The sequence below is a fragment of the Gekko japonicus genome, unplaced genomic scaffold (assembly GCF_001447785.1).
Source record: "Gekko japonicus isolate JY-2015 unplaced genomic scaffold, Gekko_japonicus_V1.1 scaffold1023, whole genome shotgun sequence".
In the NCBI taxonomy this organism is placed as follows: domain Eukaryota; kingdom Metazoa; phylum Chordata; class Lepidosauria; order Squamata; family Gekkonidae; genus Gekko; species Gekko japonicus.
In genome coordinates, this window is record NW_015163118.1 from 280,883 (window position 1) to 305,799 (window position 24,917).

General features: G+C 43.1%; 1 protein-coding gene across 1 annotated transcript in view; it reads right to left on the minus strand.

Annotated features, from left to right (window-relative positions):
- The window catches only part of TSPEAR (thrombospondin-type laminin G domain and EAR repeats), a 46,913-nt gene extending 32,706 nt beyond the window's left edge, over positions 1-14,207 (minus strand). Inside the window, 4 exon segments of the mRNA XM_015406856.1 lie at positions 7,892-7,951; positions 7,954-7,984; positions 9,676-9,914; positions 13,959-14,207. Coding sequence (XP_015262342.1) covers positions 7,892-7,951; positions 7,954-7,984; positions 9,676-9,914; positions 13,959-14,207 — 579 coding nt within the window.
- Positions 14,208-24,917: the final 10,710 nt, after the last annotated feature.

The following is a 24,917-nucleotide window of genomic DNA, read 5'->3' on the forward strand; positions in this document are numbered from 1 at the left end:
GTGCGAGGGCTTCTAATGTCCTGGCCCCACTGGTGGACCTCCTGATGGCACCTGGTATTTCTGGCCACTATGTGACACAGAGTGTTGGACTGGATGGGCCTTTGGCCTGAACCAACATTGGTGTCTCTTATGTTCTTATGAAGTGTCTACCTATCTCAATTATATCCTCCAAGGAATTTGGGACTGCATATGTGGTTTATATCTTCCCTATTTTGTCCTCACAACAATCCTTGGTCCAATGCTTTTTAACTTGTTCATTAATTATTTGGAGTTGGGAGTAAGCAGTGAAGTGGCTAAATTTGCGGATGATACGAAGTTGTTCAGGGTGGTGAAAATTAGGAAGGGTATTGAAAACAGATCAGCCAATATCATAATGCCCCTATATAAATCAATGGTGCGACCTCATTTGGAATACTGTGTGCAGTTCTGGTCACCACACCTTAAAAAGGATATTATAGCTTCGGAAAAAGTGCAGAAAAGGGCAACTCGAATGATAAAAGGGTTGGAACACTTTCCCTATGAGGAAAGGTTAAAGCGCTTAGGGCTCTTTAGCTTGGAGAAAAGACGACTGAGGGGTGACATGATCGAGGTTTATAAGATTATGCATGGGAAAGAGCAGGTAAAGAAAGAGGTACTTTTCTCCCTTTCTCACAATACAAGAACCCGTGGGCACTCCATGAAATTGCTGAGCGGTCGGGTTAGAACGGATAAAAGGAAGTACTTATTCACCCAAAGAGTGATTAACACACATGGAATTCACTGCCACAGGAGGTGGTGGTGGCTACAAGCATGGACAGCTTCAAAAGGGAATTAGATAAGCATTTGGAGCAGAGGTCCATCAGTGACTATTAGCCACAAGGTATAGATAGGAACACTCAGTCTGGGGCAAGTGATGTATTCTTGCTGCTTGGGGTGGGGGCAACAGTGGTATAGCTTCTAGTGTCCTGGCCCCACTGCTGGACCTCCTAATGGCAACTGGTATTTTTGGCCACTGTGTGACAGAGTGTTGGACTGGATGGACCATCGGCCTGATCCAACACTGGATTCTCTCTTATGTTCCTTTGTTCCCCTCCTGCCAGATTTAAAGGGCTTCAGCTGATCGGCAGGGACTACGTGGCCTGCCAATCAGCTGGAGGGCCCTTGAAATTTATCAGGAGGAAGAGAGAGGGGTGGTCATGGGCTGCACACTTGGCTCGCAAAAAGATAAAGACCCTTTAAAGGGTCTTTATCTTTTTGCGAGCCAAGTGTGCAGCCCATGACCACCCCTCTCTCTTCCTCCTGATAAATTTCAAGGGCCCTCCAGCTGATTGGCAGGCCACGTAGTCCCTGCCGATCAGCTGAAGCCCTTTAAATCTGGCAGGAAGGAAGAGAGAGGGACGGCCGATGGGTGGTCACACTTGGGAGTGGGGCTTGGGGCGACCGTGCCCACCCCAGAACGCCTCCCCCCAAATCCCCCCACTGGAGCAAGGAAGGGACCTGGCAACCCTAGTTACATCTGATCCCCCGAGACCTAAATCAGTTCACCTGGAGAAAATGGCTGCTTTGAAAGTGGACTGTATGGCATTATACACAATTGTGGTTCCTTCCCTTCCCAACCCTGCCCTCCTCAGGCTCCACCCCCAAAATCTCCAGGAATTTCCCAATTCAGAGCCTTATTCAGGCACCCAGATCCTCTTCCTTCCCTCCAAGTGAGCACAACCTTGTCCTCTTTCATTCTCTGGCCCTGTGTACTCCACCCAGTTATTCCTCCCTGGCCTAACTTGGAAGCTTCCCTTATATATCACCTTTTGGACCTTGACTCCAGTCAAAATTCTGTCCCACCTCTTCCTGGAAGTGATAAAAAGAGGATGGATACCCACTCTCAGGGCTGTCTACCCTTTCCTCTTCCTCTTGGTTTATGAAGGTATCAGCCCAGCCTCCCTCCTCCATCTCCTTGTTACACTAGTTCTTCCCAGCTGCCAGGTCACTGCTGGGCTGTCCAGGTCTCCAGCTTCCTCTCTAGCAGTGGTGGGGGCCACTACCTGGTCAGGGTCTGTAGCTGCCTGCCCCACTGGGTTTCCCGCTGCCTTTCTCTCTGGGTAAGGGCCCTTGAGCGCTGGGTTCTTTGTGGCTTGCCAGTGGGAGGGGGACTAAGTCAGGAATAGAATCCAGTCCCAGACATGCATATGTATTTATTAGAGAGTAGAGTGGGAGACTTCCTGATGGCAGCCCCTGATTTCACCCCTTCTGCCACTTGGTTGGGTGGAGGGGACAAAATTCTGGGGAAATTGTTGTTGTGACAGCAGATCTGGTGTTTTATTTATTTATTTATTTATTTATTTATTTTATTATTCAATTTATATCCCGCCCTCCCCTCAGGCTCAGGGCGGCTAACAATTAGGGCTCAAGGCCATGCTGGTGCTCCAAATATTCACTCTACTTGTACAAGTAGTAAATAGGTGAGAAACACACACACTCCAAAATGATGGTCACAGAGCAAAATGGGAGGGGCCTCCCTCTTGGGTTCTTAAATGGAGACCCTGTATACCAGGATGACTGCTTTCCCTCTGGCTTTCATTCAACTTGGGAGACATAAGAGATCTTTTGGAAGTGTAACCTGATCCTTTGTGCACAAGCATTTATCTTATCTCTAAATTTAGTCTCAGAAACCTAAGTGTAATTTCCCATTCCCCCTCTTCCTAATATCCCCTGGGAGCCAGTTTCAGCACTACCTTAATATGATTATTTCAGCCACCCATCCTGAACACCCACCCACAGTCATAACATAAATACTTTGGCTTTTCACTAGGTGTAGGTTTTAGATGTGTGCAGCCTTCAGGCTGTGTTATCTTAATCTGATTTTAATAAGTCATGTTTAAGTGTAAAATGAAAATCATTATAAATCATTTCAGTTAATGTCTTTCTTTTCTTCCTGTTTATTCTCTCTGATGTAAGAAAGGCTGTATCTTACTAGGCCATTTGGTTTCTTATTAATAGCTGCTGACCGCTATAACAAAACATTAACGGGAAACGTGGTTTATTGTGAATAACTAAGTCCAAGGTCAATACCATTATATTTGGAATTTCATATAAAATCTGAAGTCTGATTTAAAATTCAAATTTAAGGAATTTCAGCTTCAAAAAACAAACCTGTTTCAGGACATATGGTTGAAGTTTAAGCACAACCTACAAAAACCTCTGCATTCAGGGATGATGTTTTCATGCCCCAGACAAATTACTGACAACCAATCATGCTCCCACAATCCTCACAAGACTTGTACCACACTTTCAGCTGCCAAATACAATTTCTGGGGAAAAATGCTCAACGTTTGGGTTCAGGATAAAGCATAGAAAATTGAACCAAAGTACGCAATAGCAGTATAATTTCTTCCACATAATTTCTTGCATCTTTTATTTTCAGTGAATAAATTCAGTTCTGCCCAGTTCTGTTGTTATTAGACTTAACGGTAGCATTTGAAACAGTCGATTATGATCTCTTGACCCACCGCCTCGCCAACATAGATGTTCAGGGGACTGCCTTGAAATGGTTTTCCTCCTTTCTCCACTGTCAGGGACAGAGGGTGGTGCTGGGCAAGAGGGTCTCTCCGCAGTGCTCACTAGAATGTGGAGTGCCTCTCGCCAATGTTATTTAACATCTATATGTGCCCCCTCACCCAGTTAGTCTGGAGTTATGGACTGGGTTTCCATCAGTATGCTGATGACACTGAGCTCTATCTGTTAATGGATGGCCATCTGTCCTCCATTCCTGGAAACTTGGCCGAAGCTTTGGATGCCGTGACTGGCAAAGTCAATTAAGTTAAATCCATTGAAGATGGAGGTCCTGTATCAGGGTCATGGGGGTACGGATGGGGGTACCAGGCTTACCACACTGGAAGAGGCACCTTTGGTGCTGGCCCAGTCAGTGAAGAGCCTGGGAATAACACTGGATGCCTCTCTGTTTATAGAGGCCCAGGTTGCTGCAGTCGCCAGATTTGCATTTTTCCATCTTAGGCAGATCAGGCTACTGAAGCCCTATCTTTCCCCCCAGGACTTAGCTACAGTGACCCATGCAATGGTCACTTCCAGGCTTGATTACTGCAACTCACTCTATGCAGGCTTACCCTTGAGGCTGATCTGGAAATTACAGCTGGTGCAAAATGCTGCGGTATGCCTGCTGACATCAACGCCTGTGCGGGCTCATGTTTGGTATGTGCTTCGCCAGCTGCACTGGTTACCCATTGAGTACCGGATCCACTTCAAGGTATTGGTAATAACCTTTAAAGCCTTATATGGCCTGGGACCAACGTACATAAGGGACCTCTTCTTCCCGTAAATGCCCTGAAGAGCCTTACACTCGGAAAAACAACATTTCCTGGTGGTCCCTGGCCCAAGGGACATTGCTTAGCCTTGACCAGGGCCAGGGCTTTTTCTGCCCTGGCCCCTACCTGGTGGAACATGCTCCCTATTGAGATCAGGGCCCTGCAGGATCTCATTCAATTCCACAGGGCCTGGAAGATGGAGCTGTTCCACCAGGCCTTTAGTTGAGGTAGTGGGTGTCCATACAAGCCCCCCCCCCCCCGGGGTGGGGGGCGGCCCCCACACTCACCTACTGATAACCGGCCACATTTATCTATCTTAACTTGGCCGGAGCCTCCTAACAGTTAGCAATGACTACCATTTATATGTTTATAATGTGTTTTAAATTTTATTGTATTGTATTGTATATGTTCAGAATGTGTTTTACATTTTATTGTAGTAATTGAAATTGATGTAACCCGCCTGAGCCCCTTGTGGGATGGGCAGGATATAAATGCAATAAATAAATAAATAAATAAATAAATAAATAAATAAATAAATAAATAAATATCCCACTCCATCCTCTCATTCTATTTTACTTCAACAGAGAGGCAGTTCTGCACATCTCAAGGTATATGAGGGTGGTGTTGCCTCTCCACTAAAGTAAAAGGGGAAGCCTAATCATTTTGTCATGTATGCTACCAGTTTCCTTGGTGACTATGTGATCTGATGTTATGAGGAAGGAAGAAAAATTTCTCTAGATCCACTCTCTTTCCATGCAAGTCAGTGTTAGAAACCTGTATGTACTCTGTCCTTTGATCATTCTGACTGGTATTTTCCGTACCTTTTCCAACACTGTGCTACTGTATCTGTCTTTGAGATGGTTGAGCCAGAACTGTATTAACTGTCAAATGCAGTTGCATCTTAGATTTATCTGAAGGAGTTATAGTGGCGATTTTATCTTCAGACTTTTTCCAAATAATTATAAACACTGAATTTGCTTTTTCACTACTATTGTACAGCGAGTGGATGTTTCAGTGAGCTGTCCACCACAACCCCACATGGTCTGTGCTGTGTAGTCACAGCCAAACTCGGACCCTGCCAGCTAGGATTTTTTGCCCCAACTTCCCTCACTTTTCCCACCCTTACATTGAATCTCATTTGCCATTTTGTTTCCCATTCATCCAGTTAGGAGAGATCCTTCTGGAGTATTTTTGGCTTTTGATTTTGTTGTGTATGTAATATAATGTAGGAAGGTATTGAGCTTGAGTCTGACCAAGGTATCGTAAAACAACCTATCAGAACAAAGGTAGTTCTGGAGGGAAGCAAAGTGATTGGTCTTTATGTACAGTTTATGATTGGTTACTATCTGACATGTGGGTGTGGTTTGCCAAGCCCGGACTGTTTAAAAAGGAGCCTGTTGCTCCATAGTTTATATCGATCTGGTTCTTCTGACTTCGTGTTCAAATAAAGCTGTTATCACTGTTCACTTGCTGCCTCGAGTCTTGTATCTAACAGATTTCATCATCCTCAGTCACTTGGTGTCATCTACAATACCTGACTATCTGTCTACTCTGCCCTTTCATCCCATGACTGCTAAGTTTACTTAGGAGCCCTTGGTGGAGTAGTGTTTTTTAATTTTTATTTAATTTATTTAATTTATACCCCACCCTCCCCGCCAAGGCGGACTCAGGGCGGCTTACAGATATTTAATAAAAATACAATTAAAACCTATCATAACATATAATCATAAACATAAAATACCAATCGTTTAAAATACAACTAAATTTTTGGAAGTCCAACTATAAAATTATTTACTGGATCTCCCCTATCTACATGCTTCTTGACAAACTGTAAGGCCCCTGTCCTCTCCTCAGCTGAGACACTCCAGTTTGATCCCCAATCTCCTCTTAGATGCTTTGAAGGGCACCCCCTGGAAAGGCTTAGAGCAATATGGATCCCTGGGATAAGTCTCAGAGAGTGCATCTAGTCTGTCAGGTCCATAGCACAGTCCAGCATGAAGGAAGGATACATAAACTTTTACATACCTCTCAGCTCCAAGGCATGCATAATACGATCATATCCTGCTTCAAGGAGTATTCCATCAAAGCAATATGAACCATTTCCAGTTGATGGGCAAGGGCAATCCGTAAGTATCACCTCCAATCCATCAAAGCAGCCTAACATCCAATAAACTCAGGATGGGCCATCAAGAAAACAGTTTTACCATAGCTTCACACCTGGTTTTTGGATGATTGCTAAAAAAATTCCCCATCTTAGAATGTCAAGTGTTACTTCCTAATCCTCCTGCCAGATTTTGATGGCAGTTACCTGCAAACTGCCCAGTCAGGTTTAAACTTCACTCTCTTGATCCAATCATGTTCCTGGGAAAGTGGCTTCCCATGTCAAGCTATGGAATTTTTCACCCTAAAAGGAGTAGCCCAGGTCAGTGAAGCTCCCACTACCTGGCTATCCCTGCACCCACTTCACAGGCTCCCCTTTTCCTCCTTGATGCTCTGCCACCTTGGACTTCTGCTGCATGGACACCTCACAGTTCTCAGGCCTCTCACACACCTTGGATCAGGTAGTATAACACTTCTGAACCTCCTTCCCTCCCTATCCTTGTCTCTTCCCCTCAATCCCACCCCATTCTCAGTGTGATTGTCTGTGGGTTTATTGGGGAGGGTGGTTTTATTCTTGGTTTTACTTGTGGTTGTATTATGGTTTTAAAGGTTAGCAATTCTGGTCTGCCTCAAGTCGTGTGTCTGAGTGCTAGTAAATAAATATTTCATTTAGGTTGCATTGGTTGGTCTCCGTTACTCTTTCTCTTGAGAATATTTCACAGGAATAAAACTTCCATATACACACAAAAAAAGTTCCTTTGTTTATTGGCCTGAAGACCCTGTAACAAGCTAATCTCCTCTTTGGGTCCTGTTCAGGTAACAACTCTAGCAGAGTTTTGAAAGGTGGGTGCAGTGGGATTTAGTTTTGCAGAAGCCATGTCAGTTCATCCCTGGTAAGGCTTGTCGGTCTAAGTGTTCAACAAATTTAGCTTGGTATTGTGTTCTACTAATTTACCTGGGACAGAAGTTCTGCAGACAGGTACATAACTTCTTGGGTCCCCTTATTTAAAAACTGAAGTTACATTGGCTGTTCTCCAATCCTCTAGTAAGGGACCTGATGTTAATCAGTAGGAGTCATAGTTTAGTGGTAAGAGCACAAGACTTGTATGAGGGAAATTCCAGGTTCAGTACCTGGCAGCTGCTCTTAAAGGATCTCAGGTAGGTGTTGGGAAAACAGCTCTCTATGCATGGCCATTCAGAATAGACAGTTCTGAGCTAGCCAGTGTGATGGAGTGGTTAAGAGTGGCAGACTCTAACCTGGAGAACTGGGTGTGATTCCCCACTCCTCCACATGAAGCCTGCTGGGTGACAGTCACAGATCTCTTAGAACTCTCTCAGCCCCACCGACCTACCATGACAGTTAAGGTGGTATAAAATTGATATAGGTTTATACTATAGATGAGTCCACAAGTATAGCACAGTTAGTTCAATCCCTGTTGAATGGCTATAACCACTCTTAGATATCATACAACCATACCATAAATTATACTCACAGTGAAGAAACCTTTTCTTCTCCTTCTGCTCCCTACATAAAAGCGGGATCCTGTCACAGACACAAGGATGTAAGGAAAGGAGCATCCACAATCCTAAAAGTAAACAAAAAGAAATGTGGCTCCAGATAGCTACAGTCATCATCAGCCCGGGAACATCAGCAGTACAAAAGGGTTGGGTTACACGAATTAAAAGTACAGCTTTTGTGAGTAGGGATGGGCAGGAACATTTCATGAACTAAAGTTCATGATGAATTTTGGCCACGGCATGGTTTGCGAAGTGAAGTTCATGGCAGTTCAACCAGTATGAACTTTCCACGAACGTTTAAGCTGTTTCTGGTGGTTTGTGAAGGGATATGTTTCCAGACAGTCTTCCCTCAATCTAAATGTTTACCAAAAGTCAAAGCAAAAAGGGAGGGGGAAACTTGGAGGGCATGTAGAGGAGCAGGGGTCATTTCGTAGAAAAAGAGCTAGGGGGACTCATTAGCATAACTCATTAGCATATGCCACACCCCCTGACATCAGGGGCCCGGCGCTGGACCTGCAAGGCCAGCGGGAGTGCGAGGAAGCCCCGCCAAGGCCCTCCCTGGCCCCAGGCAGGCAGGGGTGGGGAGAGGCGGGGAGGAAGCAACTTACCCTCCCTCTTCTCCTGCCTCCTCCTGGCTGAATGAGGGCTGGAAGCAGGGCGGCCAGAAGCAGGGGGCGGGGCTTCATCATGTGCCCCGCCCCCCTGCACCTCACCCGGGGGAACTGTGTTCCCCCGCGTCCCCCCCGAAATGACCTCTGTAGAGGCGTATCCAGGGGATGTCCCATGCAACTTTAAGGTCTCTAGCTTGCACAGGAGCTGTTCTATACACTCCTGAATCTCCTGAACCTGTGCCTGTCATTTTCCCAGAAAGAAGGGGGTACCTTCTTTGGGAGGGCACCTTCTTTGGGGGGATGTAACTCAGACCCTGTAAATCCAATCCTCACCAAACTTGGAGGGCAGGTATAGGAGAGTCATCTGAAGATCTCCTATGAGTTTGGTGTCTCTAGCATGCCAAGGGGGCATTCTACCACATCACGAACCTCATAAACTAAACCAGTTTGTTTGAAGGCTAAAGGTTCATGATGGTTCATGATTCATGGACCAGGCACACCATGAACCAAACCACATTTTCCCACTTCATGCCCATTCCTATACATGAGAATTTGGGTATTTCATCTGAGCTGGTTATTTGTTGAAACAGATTCAAAACATTACAAAATTCCAGTGCCCTATTGTTTATTGTGCCTCTATCGACTTTCTTGCTCCCGGTCTTTGAAAATGCCTGAGCTTCTACACAGTGACTTCAGCAATACTCTTCTCATAACTATCCCAGATACTTGTGAATGCCCATATCTACTTTGGGACAGTTCAGCATCTACACAAATTCATGCAGCCACATCCAGCCTAAAGCTTATTTCTCACCTCCTTACATGTCTGCAGTATTCCTTCACTACTACATGGACAGACTCATAGTCCTGTGTCTTGATCAGTATTGTTACTCATCACACCTGCAGTGACACTTAAACAATCTAGGACCAAACTAAAGTGTAATGCACCATAAAGTTTCTCTCTTTTTTACATGCTCTTTTTAAAGAGTGTGTGAGAGAAAATGTGTTATATCCAGGTGACAGGAGCTCTCCCACCATGACCCAAAGTCTCCAGAGAGTGCGATGCTGGGGGGTATCAATTAGCATGCAGCCCTGTCTCAGGGATGGGAGAGGTGGTAAAATTACCCCTGAATTGTACGTGCTTCACATACACATCTGTGGGGATGCTGCAGTCCACAGTGAGAGAGAAGGAATTTCTAGATACTGCCAGCACCAGTGTGTGCCACTGATTGTCTGCCAAAAATACATCCCGGAAGGTGACCTGTGTCTGCCAGCCATTGGAGAGCTCTCTGCTCCAGAAAAGGAAGTGAAGCTTATTCCGTGAATATCGGAGTCCAAGCAGCAAAGTGTCACTGTTTTCCTCCAAAATGGTAAAGATGTATTCATTTCTCTGGAAAACACAATTAAGCCTGTTAGCCTGTAAAGTATTTTCATCAGTCTGTTCTTGCTAAACCAAATAATCATCATAGCATTTTGAGTCTCGGATTTAAGGAGGATAGCAAAAATAATTCAGAAAATGGTGTTTACTGTATACATCTTGCAGAATGGGGAAATCTTTTGGTAGCTAACTATCCCAGTTTCTTTTCCATTGTAGAGTTGCTTCCCTGAGGGTAATATTTGACACCCACCAGCATCTCTCCACTGCCCAAGAGTCCCATTGTTGATATAGGAGAGTTTGTTATTTTATACGATGTTTTCTGATTTTAGCAAGCCTTCAGAGCATGAGCAATTTCTTCTATTCTAGTCTTCAACTTGTATTGTATTGATTTTGCTGACATTAAAGAAGAAAAGATGGTATTTTAAAGGCTGATATATTACTGAAAGAGAACATAAGAATATAAGAGAAGCAGAGCATGTGTGTGGACTTTCCTTTTTCAATAAATCCTTTACTATTTTAATTGCTGGTGGTTGTTCTCCATACCACATAAACCTCCACTATTTAAACATGCAATCTAAAACAAGTGCTAGGGGAAGGGAGGCAGTTGGTTCCTAAATTGCTATTTCCCTGGGAGTGAGAAAGTGTGGCAAGCCACCTTCGTTTTAATCCAGGCTTTTCCCCATTCTGCATTAAAATTGAGTTCAACCTTCTTTTTATTTCAGTTTCTTTCCCCATTCTGCATTACATTACCTCCCTTCAGTGGTCAGCCCAGTTTCAGCCTGCTGTTGCCCTAGGTTATTTGGATGCTGCTTTGCCGTGGACAAATTGCCTCAACTCGAACACTGAGAAAATCCAGAGTGGCAGGCAAATGCAGAAAGGACCAATGACAACACAGAAGAAAAGCTAGGAGTGCTGGCCCTCTGGGTGGGAATTTCAGAAACTGACCAGCTGGTGGCATTGTACCAAAGGAGAAGCACCAGAAAACCACTCCAAGATTTAGGCTGACTCTGGAGAACAGCATGTCACCAGATTAGGGATCCCAAGTCCCCCCGGGGGGCGGGGAAAACCCCGGCCTAGAGGCCCGTTCCTCGGCGCCACCGGATCGGGCCCCGGGGGGGGACTCCACCCCGACGTGCATGTCACCTGGAAGTGACGTGGGCATGCTGGGCATGCTGGGGGCGGGGCCACGACCATACAAGGGAAAACTCTATGGGAAAACTCTACAAGGGAAAACTCCCGTCACTTCCGCACAAGACACCGACCGGGAGCCCCCCGCTCCCGGCGAAGATACACTTGGAAACCCTACACCAGATGGAAATTCGAGGCAATCACTGTGTGCTGGTATCTCAGAGCGCCAAGACAGAACTGAGCTCATGGGTGTGAAATGCCCTTTCTTGGAACTGAGGGGAGCTGCACAGCTTCTTGGGGAACCAGGTTTGTTTTGAAATATCAACCTTCCCCTCAGTTACAAGGCGTTCTTAGGGTAGCAAGTGGATTTGCTGCCATAAGCTAATTTTTGTGGTGAACAAGAAGAACATGGAGATCATTGAGGCAAGAGTTGTATGCAGATAGCTAATAAGATTTATTTATTTACAGCTTGGTTTTACAGAGCAGATCGGCGGGACAGATCTCCCAATAGTCAAAGAAGAAACCTGGCTGAGGCATATAAATTTAAACTAGTTAGGGCTTCACAGAGTGGTTTGAATTTTCTTTAATGCTTGCACATACAAAGAGGCTTTCAGGACTATCTGCTGCTAGTATTTCACACACACAGGATTCCACCCACACCAGCCTCCCCCTTCCCAAGAGTCAAACTAAATGGTACAGGTCTGACCATACCAGAGACAGCCTAATCACTGGGTCCTCTCTCAGAGTTACCCTTCAAACTGTCTGGTCTTTTGGTGAGGCAGACCCAAAACTATGGCTGCAGTCTCCCCGAAGCAGATCTGAATGAACTCCCACTGTGCTTCCCTCCAACATTCCATCCCCCCTTTGAAAGGTGATTGGATGCTGGTATAGCGCTCCCATAGGCTCAGGGATGAAACGGCTGGCGGTTTTTTGTTTTCCTTTCAAGGCCAGGACAGCCTCCTGTCCATCCCAGCGGGGCTGTTTCACGATACTTTCAGAAAAGTGTTCTTCAAATTGCACTGCCAGTCAGGGCTTTTTTAGAAGAAGAAAAAGACGTGCCAGAACTCTCAAGAGGGGAGTGAAGTTTTCAGTCTGTATACTTAAAACCAGGGCTATTTTTGGGCAGGAACGCACAGGAATGGAGTTCCGGCTGGCTTCCAAGTTGGCCACACCCAGCAGGAAGGCATTAGCATAATAGGCCACGCCCAACAGCAGAAACTCATTAGGATTGGCTACATTAACTCCAAGGGGGGTGGCTTGGGGGGCCCCTGGTAGGATTGGGGAGGCATTTAAATGCCTCCCTGTGCCTTCCTCGGCCTGCCCAAGGGCTGACTTGCCCAGGCACCCTGCAGCTACGGGACGCCCGGGCAAGCCAAGAGAAGGCAGTTTAAACTTCCCTTCAAGGCAGGGCTTGCCCAGGTGCCCTGTGGCTGTAGGAAGCCTGGGCAAGCCAAGGGAAGGCATGGGGGTGTGGCCTAATATGCTAATTAGTTGTGCTGTCAGGGGGTGCGGCCTGATATGCTAATGAATTTCTGCTGTTGGGTGTGGCCTATTATGCTAATGAGTTCCTGCTGGGCTTTTCTACAAAAAAAAGCCCTGCTTAAAACTCATGATCTTTGTCGTCCTGAGACCAGTTGTAATTTCAAGAGAGCTCCAGGGCCCATCTGGAGGATGGCAACCTTACCGGCAGCAGCTCCAGCTACTAAACCTGGATCCCATGAATTTCAAGGGGTTCAGATCCCATCTTGTGGTTGGACATTTGCAGTCATGTTCGGGACTGGTTTACTCAGCCAGGTCAAACACTTCAGGAGGCTCCAACACAACTAAAACAAAACGTTAACCACCACCATATCATGCTCATCCCTCATGAAGCCGTTCATCAGTTCATATTAACACCTAATTTTATTGGCTTTTCTGTAATACTTGCTGGTTTGATGACCAGATGACTATGTTATTTGACAACTGCAGTAATCATATGCTAGCCTGTTCATGTGAAGTACTTGGTGCGTGGTGAATCACTATTCTGTCATCTACTTAGAACATTGGGGAGAAAATCCTCATGTAAAAAGAGGTTGCTTCCCACTGGGGAAAGGGAATCTGTTAATGGGTTAGCAGGATCCTTGATTTTACTTTTCCATATATGGCAGACATATTAAATAAACTGAGATAAAAATATTTACTTGGAAGAAAGTACTCTCTCTTGATTGTATTGAGACTTTCTTTAAATAAAGTTACTGCTAGATTGCATTTTGTTTTCTGTACTTTCTCTGGAATCATAAAAGGAAAATAATTAGCAAATCCTTGAATGTTTGTCAAAGTGCTGTTATATATAATTTCATAAAAATACATCACTCATCCAATTAAGAATTATATCTTGTTATCTATGACAGTTTTATACCGCTACCCGAAGCAGTGATAATTCCATTTTATAGGTTGCATAACTTGGCTTTAATATCACCACACACAGTGAAACTGTCTGCTCTCTCATTTCTAAACACATCTACTCACACCTCAATGATTTCAGTGAAATTTACGCTTAAATAAACATGCTTACAAGTTGTGCCAGTTACAGTTTGTAGCAGGAGATAGTTAAAGAAGCATGCTGATGGACTATACCAAAATTCCATCTAATCCGGCACCATGTTTACCACGGTGGTCTGCCATATTTGTTTGAAACAGTTCTATCCTGTTTGTCTCCTAAAGGCACCCTAAGCAACTCAGAACAAAAATTAAAAATAAACACCTAAGCAACAAAAACAGACAGCCAAAGCTAGGAAAAGGTACTATTTCCAGTGCTGCTAATTTCTCTGAAACAACCTTCAAAACGGCTTGGTTTTATAGTGTCTCCTGAATGGCATTTGAGGGTAAAAGCTTTCTAGATACTCTCATCTAATCTAAGAAACTGTTAAAAAGCAGGATATTGCTTACCTTAGATTGCATGTGGAATGCTTTCAGGGTGAATACAATGGAAAACTCCTCTGGAAAGAGATCACAGTAAATGAAAATCCGTGATGCTGGAAAACTGAGGAAGCGGGGGCGCATTGCAGAGAACTGGAAGCCACGTGCCCCTTGGATTTGGATCATCCGTATTCCATTCTTCACCCCATTCACAGGAACCACTTCAGCAAGAATATCCAAGGGACGCAGGTCTACACCAAAAAACCCCCACAAAGCCATGTCACTGAAGGTGAGGGAGTACAGCAGACTGCTGCAGACCACCAGTTTGGTGTAGTGGTTACAGTGTCAAGCTAGGATCTGGGAGACCCATTTTGAACCCAACTCAGCCATGGAAGGTTGTTGGGTGACTTTGAGCTAGGACTGCCAACCTCCAGTTAAGGCCTGGAGATCTCCCAGAAGTACAGAGATCAATTCCACTGGAAAAAGTAGCTGCTTTGGAAAATGGACTCTATGGCATTATACCCCCCTGAGCTCCCTCTCCTCCTCAAACCCCACCCTTCCCAAGCGCCATTCCCAAAATCTCCAGGTATTTCCCAACCAGTGTTCCCTCTAAGCTGAGTTAGTGTAAGCTAGCTCACAATTTTTTAGCCTCTGGCTCACACATTTTTGTCTTAGCTCAGGAAGGATGGCTCCAGAGCAAACTAATTTATACAGTAGCTAAATTGCTCACTCACAACTTTAATACCAGTAGCTCACAAAGTAGGATTTCTGCTCACAAGACTCCACAGCTTGGAGGGAGCATTGTTCCCAACCCAGAGCTGGCAACCCTACCTTGGCCCAGACGTACACTCTCAACCTAACCTACCTCACAGGGTTGCTGTGAGAATAAATTGAAGGAGAGGAGAACAATATAAGCTGCTATACATCCCCAATGGGGAGAAATAGAGTAAATAAAATAAAATAAAGCATACACAGGCTGGTACTGAAGAACGGTGACAGCCATGCATTCACTTTCTGATGGATCAACATATGGGGAAGAAACTGATTAGCTGGTGACAGGCATTGGATAAAAATGTGCCTGGGTGGTCTTAGCCAACAAAGAAAGAAATAGAACAGGCAGGGATGCTAAGCTGAAAGCAGGTTACCTATCCCCACTGCCACTCCTATGGCTGCAACATATCCCTTCATCTTTTTAAAAGATTGTCATTTATTTCAGATTACCTCAACCACATGAGAAATGATGGCTGTTCTTATTCCAAAACATTTCAGCTTCATAGAACATGATAGACATTTTCTGTAGTTTAGATAAAACAACTTCAGAACGTTCTAGGCATTTTGATTTAGCAACTTCATGAACCAACTTTAGCATCTAAGTTTATCCTTGCATGAAACAGGATGTGCTGTACAAACTGTGCTTGCTATACACTCCCCCCCAAATCCCAAGAACATCATTTCAGACTTAACTAGGAAGGGGCAAGGATTTCATCAGGGAGCAATGAGATTCATGGCAAGGTTTAGAGGCCTACTCTTGGACAGACTCAAGATTAAATTGCCAAAAAAACACTGTATGGGAACATTTGTTGTAAGTATATATAGTAATAAAAGATATCAGTACTCCTGATATAGATGCTGCCCCTCTCTAAGAAACTGGCTCTTCAGCCTTAATAGACAATTTGTTTCATTGACAATAATTTCTTTCAGATAGGATTTTTTTTTTACAAAAAGGAACCACTCTTACTAATCGTGAACTCTTTCTAAAACTATCACATGGCCCTTTCTATCTGTGCAGCTTTTCAGTTTTTAATGTTAGTAGTCAATTTGCAGCTGTTTGCGACTGTTCTTCAACCTCTCCATGTCCAGGCTTATTTTCCCTTAGCACCCCTAATTCACTTAGCCTCTTCCTCTATTCTCTCTTATCTAGCCCCCCAGTTTCCCCTTTACCTATCTGCTGCTTCTTACAGTCCCCTTCCCTCAGACCCTAATTTCAAACAATAGCCTCAGAGTATGGATCAAAAAACTCCACACAGTGTTGTCATAAACAGGTAAGGAATAGTGTTCTTTCAGCCCAAGGAAATCCCCCAGCCTTGCCAAAGAATATGAAATGTAAAAAAAAAAAAGTTTTAAAAAATACAGTCATAGAAGCAATGCCTTTTAGACAATTTGGCTGTTTTACTACAATTATTGCACATTTTTTTGGAATTCCTAATGTTCTTTGCTTTATTTTGATGTTATTCACCGGTAACTTGGGAGATGGGAGTTACAGGATATGGGAGTTCAGGTGGCATTTTCCTCAATCATCCTTGCTAAAGGAAGAGGAAGGTGGAGGGAGCAGAAGACTTTGGAGGTGAATCAATGGTTGAGATGGTGGTCTTTGAGGCAGTGGTTTGGTTTGGGGGGATCATGGATTAGGACTCCTTGAGGATGGTTTACTTGCATGTGATGGGCTCCATCTTACAAGGATGGAGAATAATATGTTTGGTAAGAGTTTGGCTAGATGCATTGCGAGGGCTTTAAATTGATGCTGGAGGAGAATGAAGATACCTGCTGGGGGGCTTTGAAGGGGATTTGATAATAGGGAGGCATTTGGGAAGTGGATGGAGAGCCCACAACAATGAGATATGGGAAATGTCAGGCCCAGGGGTGTGAGACTTGTGGTGTTTGTATAATAATGTCCAAAGTATGGGGAATAAATAGGAGGATCTTGAATTTCTAATCTGGATGGAGGGGTATGATTTAATAGGCATTATGGAGACCTGGTGGGATGATTCTCACAATTGGAGAGTGTGGCAATGCAGGAATGTGAGTTTTAAAAGAATTGCAAAGGCTATGGAAAGGGTTAGGAATGTTTTAGGATTGTCAGGAAATATTGGATGATGAACGTGATGATCCTATGGGTATTATGGTTGCAGTTTGTTACAGAGTACTTAATCAGGGAGAAGAGGAGGAGGATGATTTCCCTGTGGGATAACTGCTCAATGTGTCCAAACAGTATGATCTAGTGGCTATGGATGATTTCAGTTTCCCTGATATGCACTGGGAGACTTACTCTGTCAAGTGTCCAGGGGATCATGTAATGTCTTCATTTGTTTACAGAATAACTTTCCCTTTCAAAAAATAGAAGAGGTGACTAAGGGGTCTGCTATTTTAGACTTGATTTTGATTAATAGGGAAAAGCTGGTAGATGTGACAGAGGTGGGCACATTAGGGGGAAGCTAGGGATGCCAGCTTATAGGTGGGACCTGGGAATTCCCTGGAGTTACAGGTCATCTCCAGAATACAGAGAGCAGTTCCCCTGGAGAAAATGGATGCTTTGGAGGGTGGACTTTATGGCATTGTACCCCACCAAAGTTCCTTTCCTCCCCAGGCTCGATCCCCAAATCTCCAGGAGTTTTCAACATGGATCTGGCAAACCCCCCCCAGCCCCCACTAGACAGTGATCATACATTGTTAGAATTCTCTCTTCTTTGGGATATTAAAAGTGTTTTTACTCAAATATATAGGTTGGATTTTAGTAGGGCTAATTTTAGTCAATTTAGCGAGATGACGGGAAAGATTCCATGAGTAAGAGCGTTGAAAGGGGAAGAATGTTCTTTTAAACGTGAGTTGTTGCAGGCTCAAGCTATTGCCATTCCAAAACGACGGAAACATGGTAGGAGATCCAAGAACCCTATGTGGATGAATACATAGCCTTCCCGATCCTTCCAGGCCCCCCTCTGGCCTGCCCGCCTTGGAGTCGCTGGGGGTCGCTCTCCAGGCCTACCCTCTGTAGCCATGCATGCAGAGGTTTTGGCTGTAGTGGGCGTGGCCAACTCTGAAGCCAGCTGGAACTCTGTTCCTGTGCATTCCTGCCCAGAAATAGCCCTAGAGTTAGGGCTCTAGACATTTGGTCTAAGGTTTTTCTGTCTGTCTCTGTTATGCACAAGCATGCACATCTATGTACACTCCCACACAGATGTACAGCTTCCAAATAATTCACATTATTCACACAAGAAAGCAAGATACATGTGGCCCTGGAGAATCACACGGACTAAATAAATAAAAAAGAACAGGCAGGATAAGCCAGTTTGATTGAATACATCTGGAAAGGACTGGCAACTATCGTCCAGTGCCAACAAAACCATATGAATTTTTTTCTGCAGTATTTCAAACAAACACTAGCAACATTGAACTAAACCCATTTAGCAGCAGGGAAAACACTCACCTTTTAATGTCTTCATAGATATTTTGCTGTGGGGCAAAAAGGGATGTATAAACCTCACCTGGGGTGCACATGCTAACACAGGAGTTATGTAATTTCTTTTCCTTTTAAAATAAAAAAGCAGCTTAAATTAAAAGTGTTAACACACCTGTATTATACACATTCACTATTTCCCTAAAGGGAATATAAAGAAAAGGTGTTCATGGGCCATTACAATATTATCCCCTGATCATTTTATTGATAATATGTTTGAAATTATAGCTGTTTTCTAATTGTGACTAAAAATGTTTGAATTTGTAGGTAGCTTTTATCATTACCAATCTAAATACTATTGAGCCATGCCTGTTGAACAGAACCAATGCTAGAGGACTTTCTATAAGACTCCATTTCCACAGCTGTAAGTAAGGGAAGGCTTTAGCTTTTGTATTTTTACTTTATTTCCTATTTTTGTTCTAAACTCAGACTACCAGGGTGATGGTGAGATTTTAAAAAATCTAACTACACAAAGCACATCTGGGGGAAAGTGAATTTGTCATACTGGGTCTCTGGTTCTGTAGTTGAAGTAGTTTTGTAATATTCTCTTCAGTGGAAGGGTTCACACTGTGGTAGGTTACCACAAACAGGCTACCACAGCCGTCTGCATCTTGTAAACCGATTACTCAGAGACGGAAGATCATCTTTCTCCAAAATTGATGTAATATGAAAGCCAAGCAGTTATTTTCAGTTCACCTCCCACATTACACCCAGTCTCTTAATGATTAAACTGCAGCTAGGGAATATACACAATCTCATTAATGATTATAGAACATCAGCTGTGGATGCTTGAAAGCAGGTTAGACAACTTATGTTGTACAGACTGACTAGAGCCCTCTTTCACTTTTAATAGGGAGATGAGGACAATTGCATCATACAGATCAAGGAAATGCCTGGGGCTGCATTTTCAAAGGTTCTGAAGTTACACAGGAGTCTAAATCTTTCTTGACTTGCAAAGCAATTGAGTCTGTGTCTCTGGTACTGGCTCAGATGACCTTGCACAGGAGAAAGCAGGGAGGTTTGAGGTAAAGTGCCCTGTAGCACAATTTTGTATCAGTATATATGGTGCTTTTGATGCAACGAGTCCTTCACAACTCTCATGTTGCTTATCCTCCCAACGACCTATGTGAGGTCCTATTCTACATATAGTTACACATCAGCTTTAGAGTTGATAAAAAATTAACAACTTTGTATAAATTGTATTGAACTGGATGATTTATTTGGAGCAGAAAAGAACATAGAATTTGGATTTCTTTGCCACAGAGAGAACAGCCCTGCAGATGTACAGAGATTAATGACATGATTTTAATATCAACATATCCAAAATCAACATATCCAAAATATCAAGATCTTCTACAGCTGCCCTTCTCCATGTTCCTCAGCCATCAGAAGTACAGTGGGTGAGTGTGGGACAGACCATTTTTATTGGTGCATTGAAATTCTGGGACCCTTTGGAACCATCCCTCCTAGTTTTCGGACACATGATGAAGACTACCTTCTTTCAGTGAGAACCTGATGTTTCCTCATTTTAGTTCCGTCACTGTATTGGATACCATTCATCTTTGCTCTCAGACACTTGTTAGGATGCATATTTGTTCGCACTTTTTATAAAAAAAATTTGGAGGCCATTTGGTCAAGCAGGGCACAAACATTTTAAACAAAATACCTGGAAAGATTATCAGATAGGCAGTGCTGTGAGAACTTGTTTATGGCAACTAAATTATTGTTACTCAGCTGTTGTTTTTGCCTCTTCCGTGTTTATCAGTATCCACATCCCACATTGTGGAATGGCCTGCCTGAGGAGATCAGGAATGTTCCCACTCTCCTGGCTTTTCACAAACTATGCAAAACTGAATAATTCAAGAGGGCTTTTCTGTGCAGATGATAGGGTAGTACTGTACAAAAATAATACACAAAACTACTTGGATAAATTATTAGGGACTGTGGTCTATACTACTGTGTATGGTTTGCTGTAAATTGGATTCTACTTTGTAATTTTGCTTCATTTAATGTGCCACACTAACAGTTTGCTTCAGTTCTGTTTTTATGTTTCTGGTTGGTTATACAACCCAAACCCTATTTCATTCTTTATTGAATGTCCCACTCACTCTGTGCAGGCCACCTTGAGTCCAAATGAGAAAAGTGAACTATAAATAATATAAATAAATAAATATCCGAAAAGACAACACTCACTTTTCCCCAAGCTTTCCATGTCTACATTAAACGCTTTAGTTTCTAATGCCTAACCTGTTTTGTGTGTGTGTGTGTGTGTGTGTTTTTAAATTAACTTGGTCATGTAACCATTACCTTAAAGTACTTTTCTGATGACTGGGATAGGCAAGCGGACAAGTAACCACACTACAGTCTGTTTTTTAAATCTTAAACTGGTGGTGGTGGAAAGGGCTGTCAAGTCGCAGCTGACTATACGGCAACTTTGTGGGGTTTTCAGGTCAAGAGATGTTCAAAGGTGGTTTGCCATTGCCTGTCTCCAAAACACAACCCTGATATCCCATCCAAATATCAGCCAGGGCCGACCCTGCTTATCTTCCAAGATTTCTCGCCTGGGCCCTCCAGGTCAGAGTAAATCTTAAACTCCTACCTGCTTATTAAGATGCATTCTCAGAGGTTATTTTCACAGGTGACACAGAAACCCCTCTCTGGATTTTTGCACCCCCAAGATGGCATCTCCTGTATTAGGCACATTCACTGATCAGTTTAGCTTTAAATTCTGTGATGGTGCAAAACTATCCTTAACAAAAAGTGTCCATCCATAAAAACAGCCACACGTGCTTCCATCAGATCATCCCATTACAGACAGGGAGATCATGTCCAATTTTAAAGGGCTGTTTCACATATCAAATATGGCAACTATCATATTGACAAGTTCAACTAAAGGTGCGTTGGGGGTGGGGGGGTGGAAGACTTGATCGCTGCATTGGTTGTGAAAACATCCTCTAGAAAGTATTTGTTGTTCAGTCGCACAGTCGAGTCCGACTCTTCGCGACCCCATGGACAATCTCCCGCCAGGCTCTCCTGTCTTCCGCCGTCCTCCGAAGTTGGCTCAATTTCATGTTCGTTGCATCGCTGACACTGTCTAACCATCTCATCCTTTGCCGTCCCCGTCTTCTTTGACCTTCAATCTTTCCCAGCATCAGGGTCTTTTCCAGTGAGTGCTCCCTTCTCATTTGGTGGCCAAAGTATATGAGCTTCAGTTTCATTATCTGGCCTTCCAGGGAACAGTCAGGGTTGATTTCTTTGAGGATTGACTGATTTGTTCTTCTTGCAGTCCAAGGGACTCTCAAGAGTCTTCTCCAGCACCATAGTTCAAAAGAATCTATTCTTCGGCGCTCGGCCTTCCTTATAGTCCAACTCTCACAGCCATACATGACTACTGGGAATACCATTGCTATTAGGGAGCACCAGAGTTACACAAATGTGCAAGTCATTTTAATATCAGCTGTGTGCAGATGTGAAACCAATCAGTGCAGTGGTTTGACTTGGCAACTCTAGAAAATAATGACTAAGGCATCTGACAGGTTTGTTGGGAGGGGTATTACATGGTTCTGAAACACACTGGAGTGGATTGTTGCCTGATGCTGTCAATACATCCAGTGGTCTCAGACTTGTCAGTCCTCTATCAGACCAATTTTTTCCTGGCTAGTACATGAAACCCAATGTGTCAGGCCTAACAGAGAGCAGCAGTTCCTAGAACTCACAGCTCCATTGATTGGGATTTCAGCCTCTCAGATTTAAGACAGGCTAGATGAGTTCTTTTTTTGGATTATGTTAGTTAACGCTTTTAAAGTAGAATTTAGGAACCTATGAACTATATGTGAGTTACAGTTAACAAGAAGTGACCTTTTTAAAGGGCAAAATAGACAGTATCTCCTCTAAGAATGCCTACCTGAGGAAATTCCACAGATTTAAAAAAGATAGAAGAGGACATAGCAGAGGCTGGCTGAAATCAGACAACACACATTCCTGAAGACAGACCAGGCAGTGCCCCCAATAATGCACAAACACAGAACATGCAAAATCGTGGTTGGTTGGATGGTTTGATGGAACAAATGAACATTGGTATCAGTCTCAAAGTACTGGCACATTATTCCAATTTACAGGTATGAAAGATTCTTGCTCACTTAAGGTACACAATTGGAAAATTTAGTCTTTCAGGGGTGGGGCAGGATTAGTAGCAAAATGGTTTTGCATTTTACAGTATTGTTTTTCTTTGGTCAGTTGCATGTTGTCTAAACACGTGGGATTTCCATGTTGGGTCTGAACGGAAAGAATCCAGGCACAAAATCCCAAACAGCACAGAAATCACCAGCTGTCATTCAGCACTACAATCCAGTGGTGGTGCTCCTTTTAAAAGCCTGCTTTTAGTTTCAAAGACTCATCTCACGTAGCAGGATTAAACTATAAAGAACTTGGAAGAATTTGTGCATTGTATTTAACTGGAAATCTCCTGTGCTTTTTCCTTGGAGGGGAAATGTAGGAGTGTTGCATGATCAGGTTGTTTCCACCCTTGAGGCCATGCTGTTATAGATCAGTACCATTTCTGTTGGGAATGCAGTTTTGATTCTCAGATTCAAAACCAAGGTATGAATTTACACAGTTAACAATAAAGATAACATCTTTGTATAGCAGAAACATTTAAATTACTTAAACAGCTCTGTACTTTTCTCTATGCAGAGAAAGACTATAAGGAGACATTAAGAGGGTTGTTTAATTTGCTCCTTGTTAATTTGAACAACTGTATAACCAAGGGCCAATTAATGAGAAATACAGAAGAGAAAATGTATTGGAACAGATTTATTATGTAATTGGACACTTGCAATTGGACATTTGCAAGACCACCCAGTTGAGCGCATTGCAGTTTGCCCAAGGATAATAAACAAATACATCCTTTGTAGTGTTGGAATATACAAGGTCTATAGTGCACCTACTTTAAGAAGATCAGAACACCCTATAGGGGACAGCTGAAGGACTGCTAGTTAGTATAGCTAGATTAGGGATTTCCCACAATTTCTAATTATGTCTTTCCTGTCTCCTGTTTGGCTCTTTGGAGACTTCCTCCCCCCCTTTATTCCTGTCTCTCACATCAGTTAGTCAGTTAATTAAGCCTCTCTCCCTCTTCTCTGTTCTATCAGAGTTTATTCTTCTTTAATAAACCAAGTTATTTTCCTTAAACAGTTGGTGCTCCACTCCTTTGCATATTTAAACTCTGCCAACAGGGTTCTGGGCCCAGCATGAGCATCACTGCAAAAAAATGAAAGGTTTACATAGATTTGTACGCAAAAAGAAGAAACTACAAAATGGCTGCTTCCTGCATAACTCAGCACAACTACCCAAGATAGTTTGACTGACAACAACTTTCTCATCAGGAGGAAGCGAATGAAAAGCCACGTACTTGAAATGGGACTCTGGTACACTGTCAATGAATTCCAGCCAGGAGATGACACCCCAGCAAAGGAGAAGTCCTGGAATATGCACAATGAGAAGGCAAGAGGTGCACTAATAAAAGGCTTATCTGATAGAGATGTTTTGTGAGTCATTCAAATGCAAAGTGCAAAGGCAGTCTGGAATGAATTGGAGAAATGTTATGTTAACTCCTCTCTAAAGATCCCGCTCTATATCCAAAAGAAGCTATTTAGCATAAGAATACCTGAAGGGGGTAATCTGCAAGAACACTTAGATCAAATGCTTCCTCTGAGTCAAGAGCTAAGAAGTACTGGCAAAGATATTGCGGAACAGGATTTGGTTGTTTTGATTTTAATTAGCCTACCCAAGACTTATCAGAATGTTGTATGCCAAACAGAGTCAAAATGAAATCTCTCTCTATCAAATGTGATAAATGACCTGGAGCAAACATTCAAACATAAACAGTTTGAGAAGCCCAACAGAAAGGCTGAACAGAATGCTGACCATGTAGCTCTATATGTAAATAATAAAAACAAAGTAACTTGTTATTCATGTGGAAAACAGAGGCATGTTAAAAAGGGCTGCAATGCTTTTAAAGAGAAGGGTGCCCCTCCAAGACAAATAAAAGGAGAGAATTTGAAAGAGCCACCCCTGAAGTAGTGTTTCATATTAACTAAAGGTGCAACCAAAAGTCATATATGGTTCTTAGATAGTGCATGCTCAATGCACATGAGTGCACACAGAGACTTTTTTGAAACTCTAAATGAAGAAAAAAGAGAGACACTAAATGTGGCTGATGGGAGATCTGTTGTTGGCAGAAGGGGTAGGATGAGGAACTGTAAAATGCAGATTCTAGATGGGCAGGTTAGAGAGATCCTTATTGAGAACTGTTTGTATGTGTGGCAAATAACTTACTTTCAGTGCAACTTGCAAAAAGAGGAATGGTGACCTCATTTGGGGAAAGATGCCTTATCAAACCAGATGGTAAACTGATTGCCACAGGGAAAGTGTATGGAGATTTATATGTTCTGGACACATGCACACAAAGTGCAATTTAATTTTTTTTTTTATTAAATTCTTAAAATACAATAATAATTAGAATTACAAAAATTCTCAGGTAGAATATTTAACCAAAGGTCAAGAGGGTTAACAGAGATCGTCTTGTACTTTTACCAACCATATACAGATCATATCAAATGCATTATCTTTGCAATTTCTGGAATTTCTCCTTGTACTCTTAGATATTCTAAGATAGGATTCCAAATAGCTATAAAAGTAGGGTTTATTTTTCCATCAGGATTACATGCCAAATCAGCTGAAATCTTGGTCATAATAAA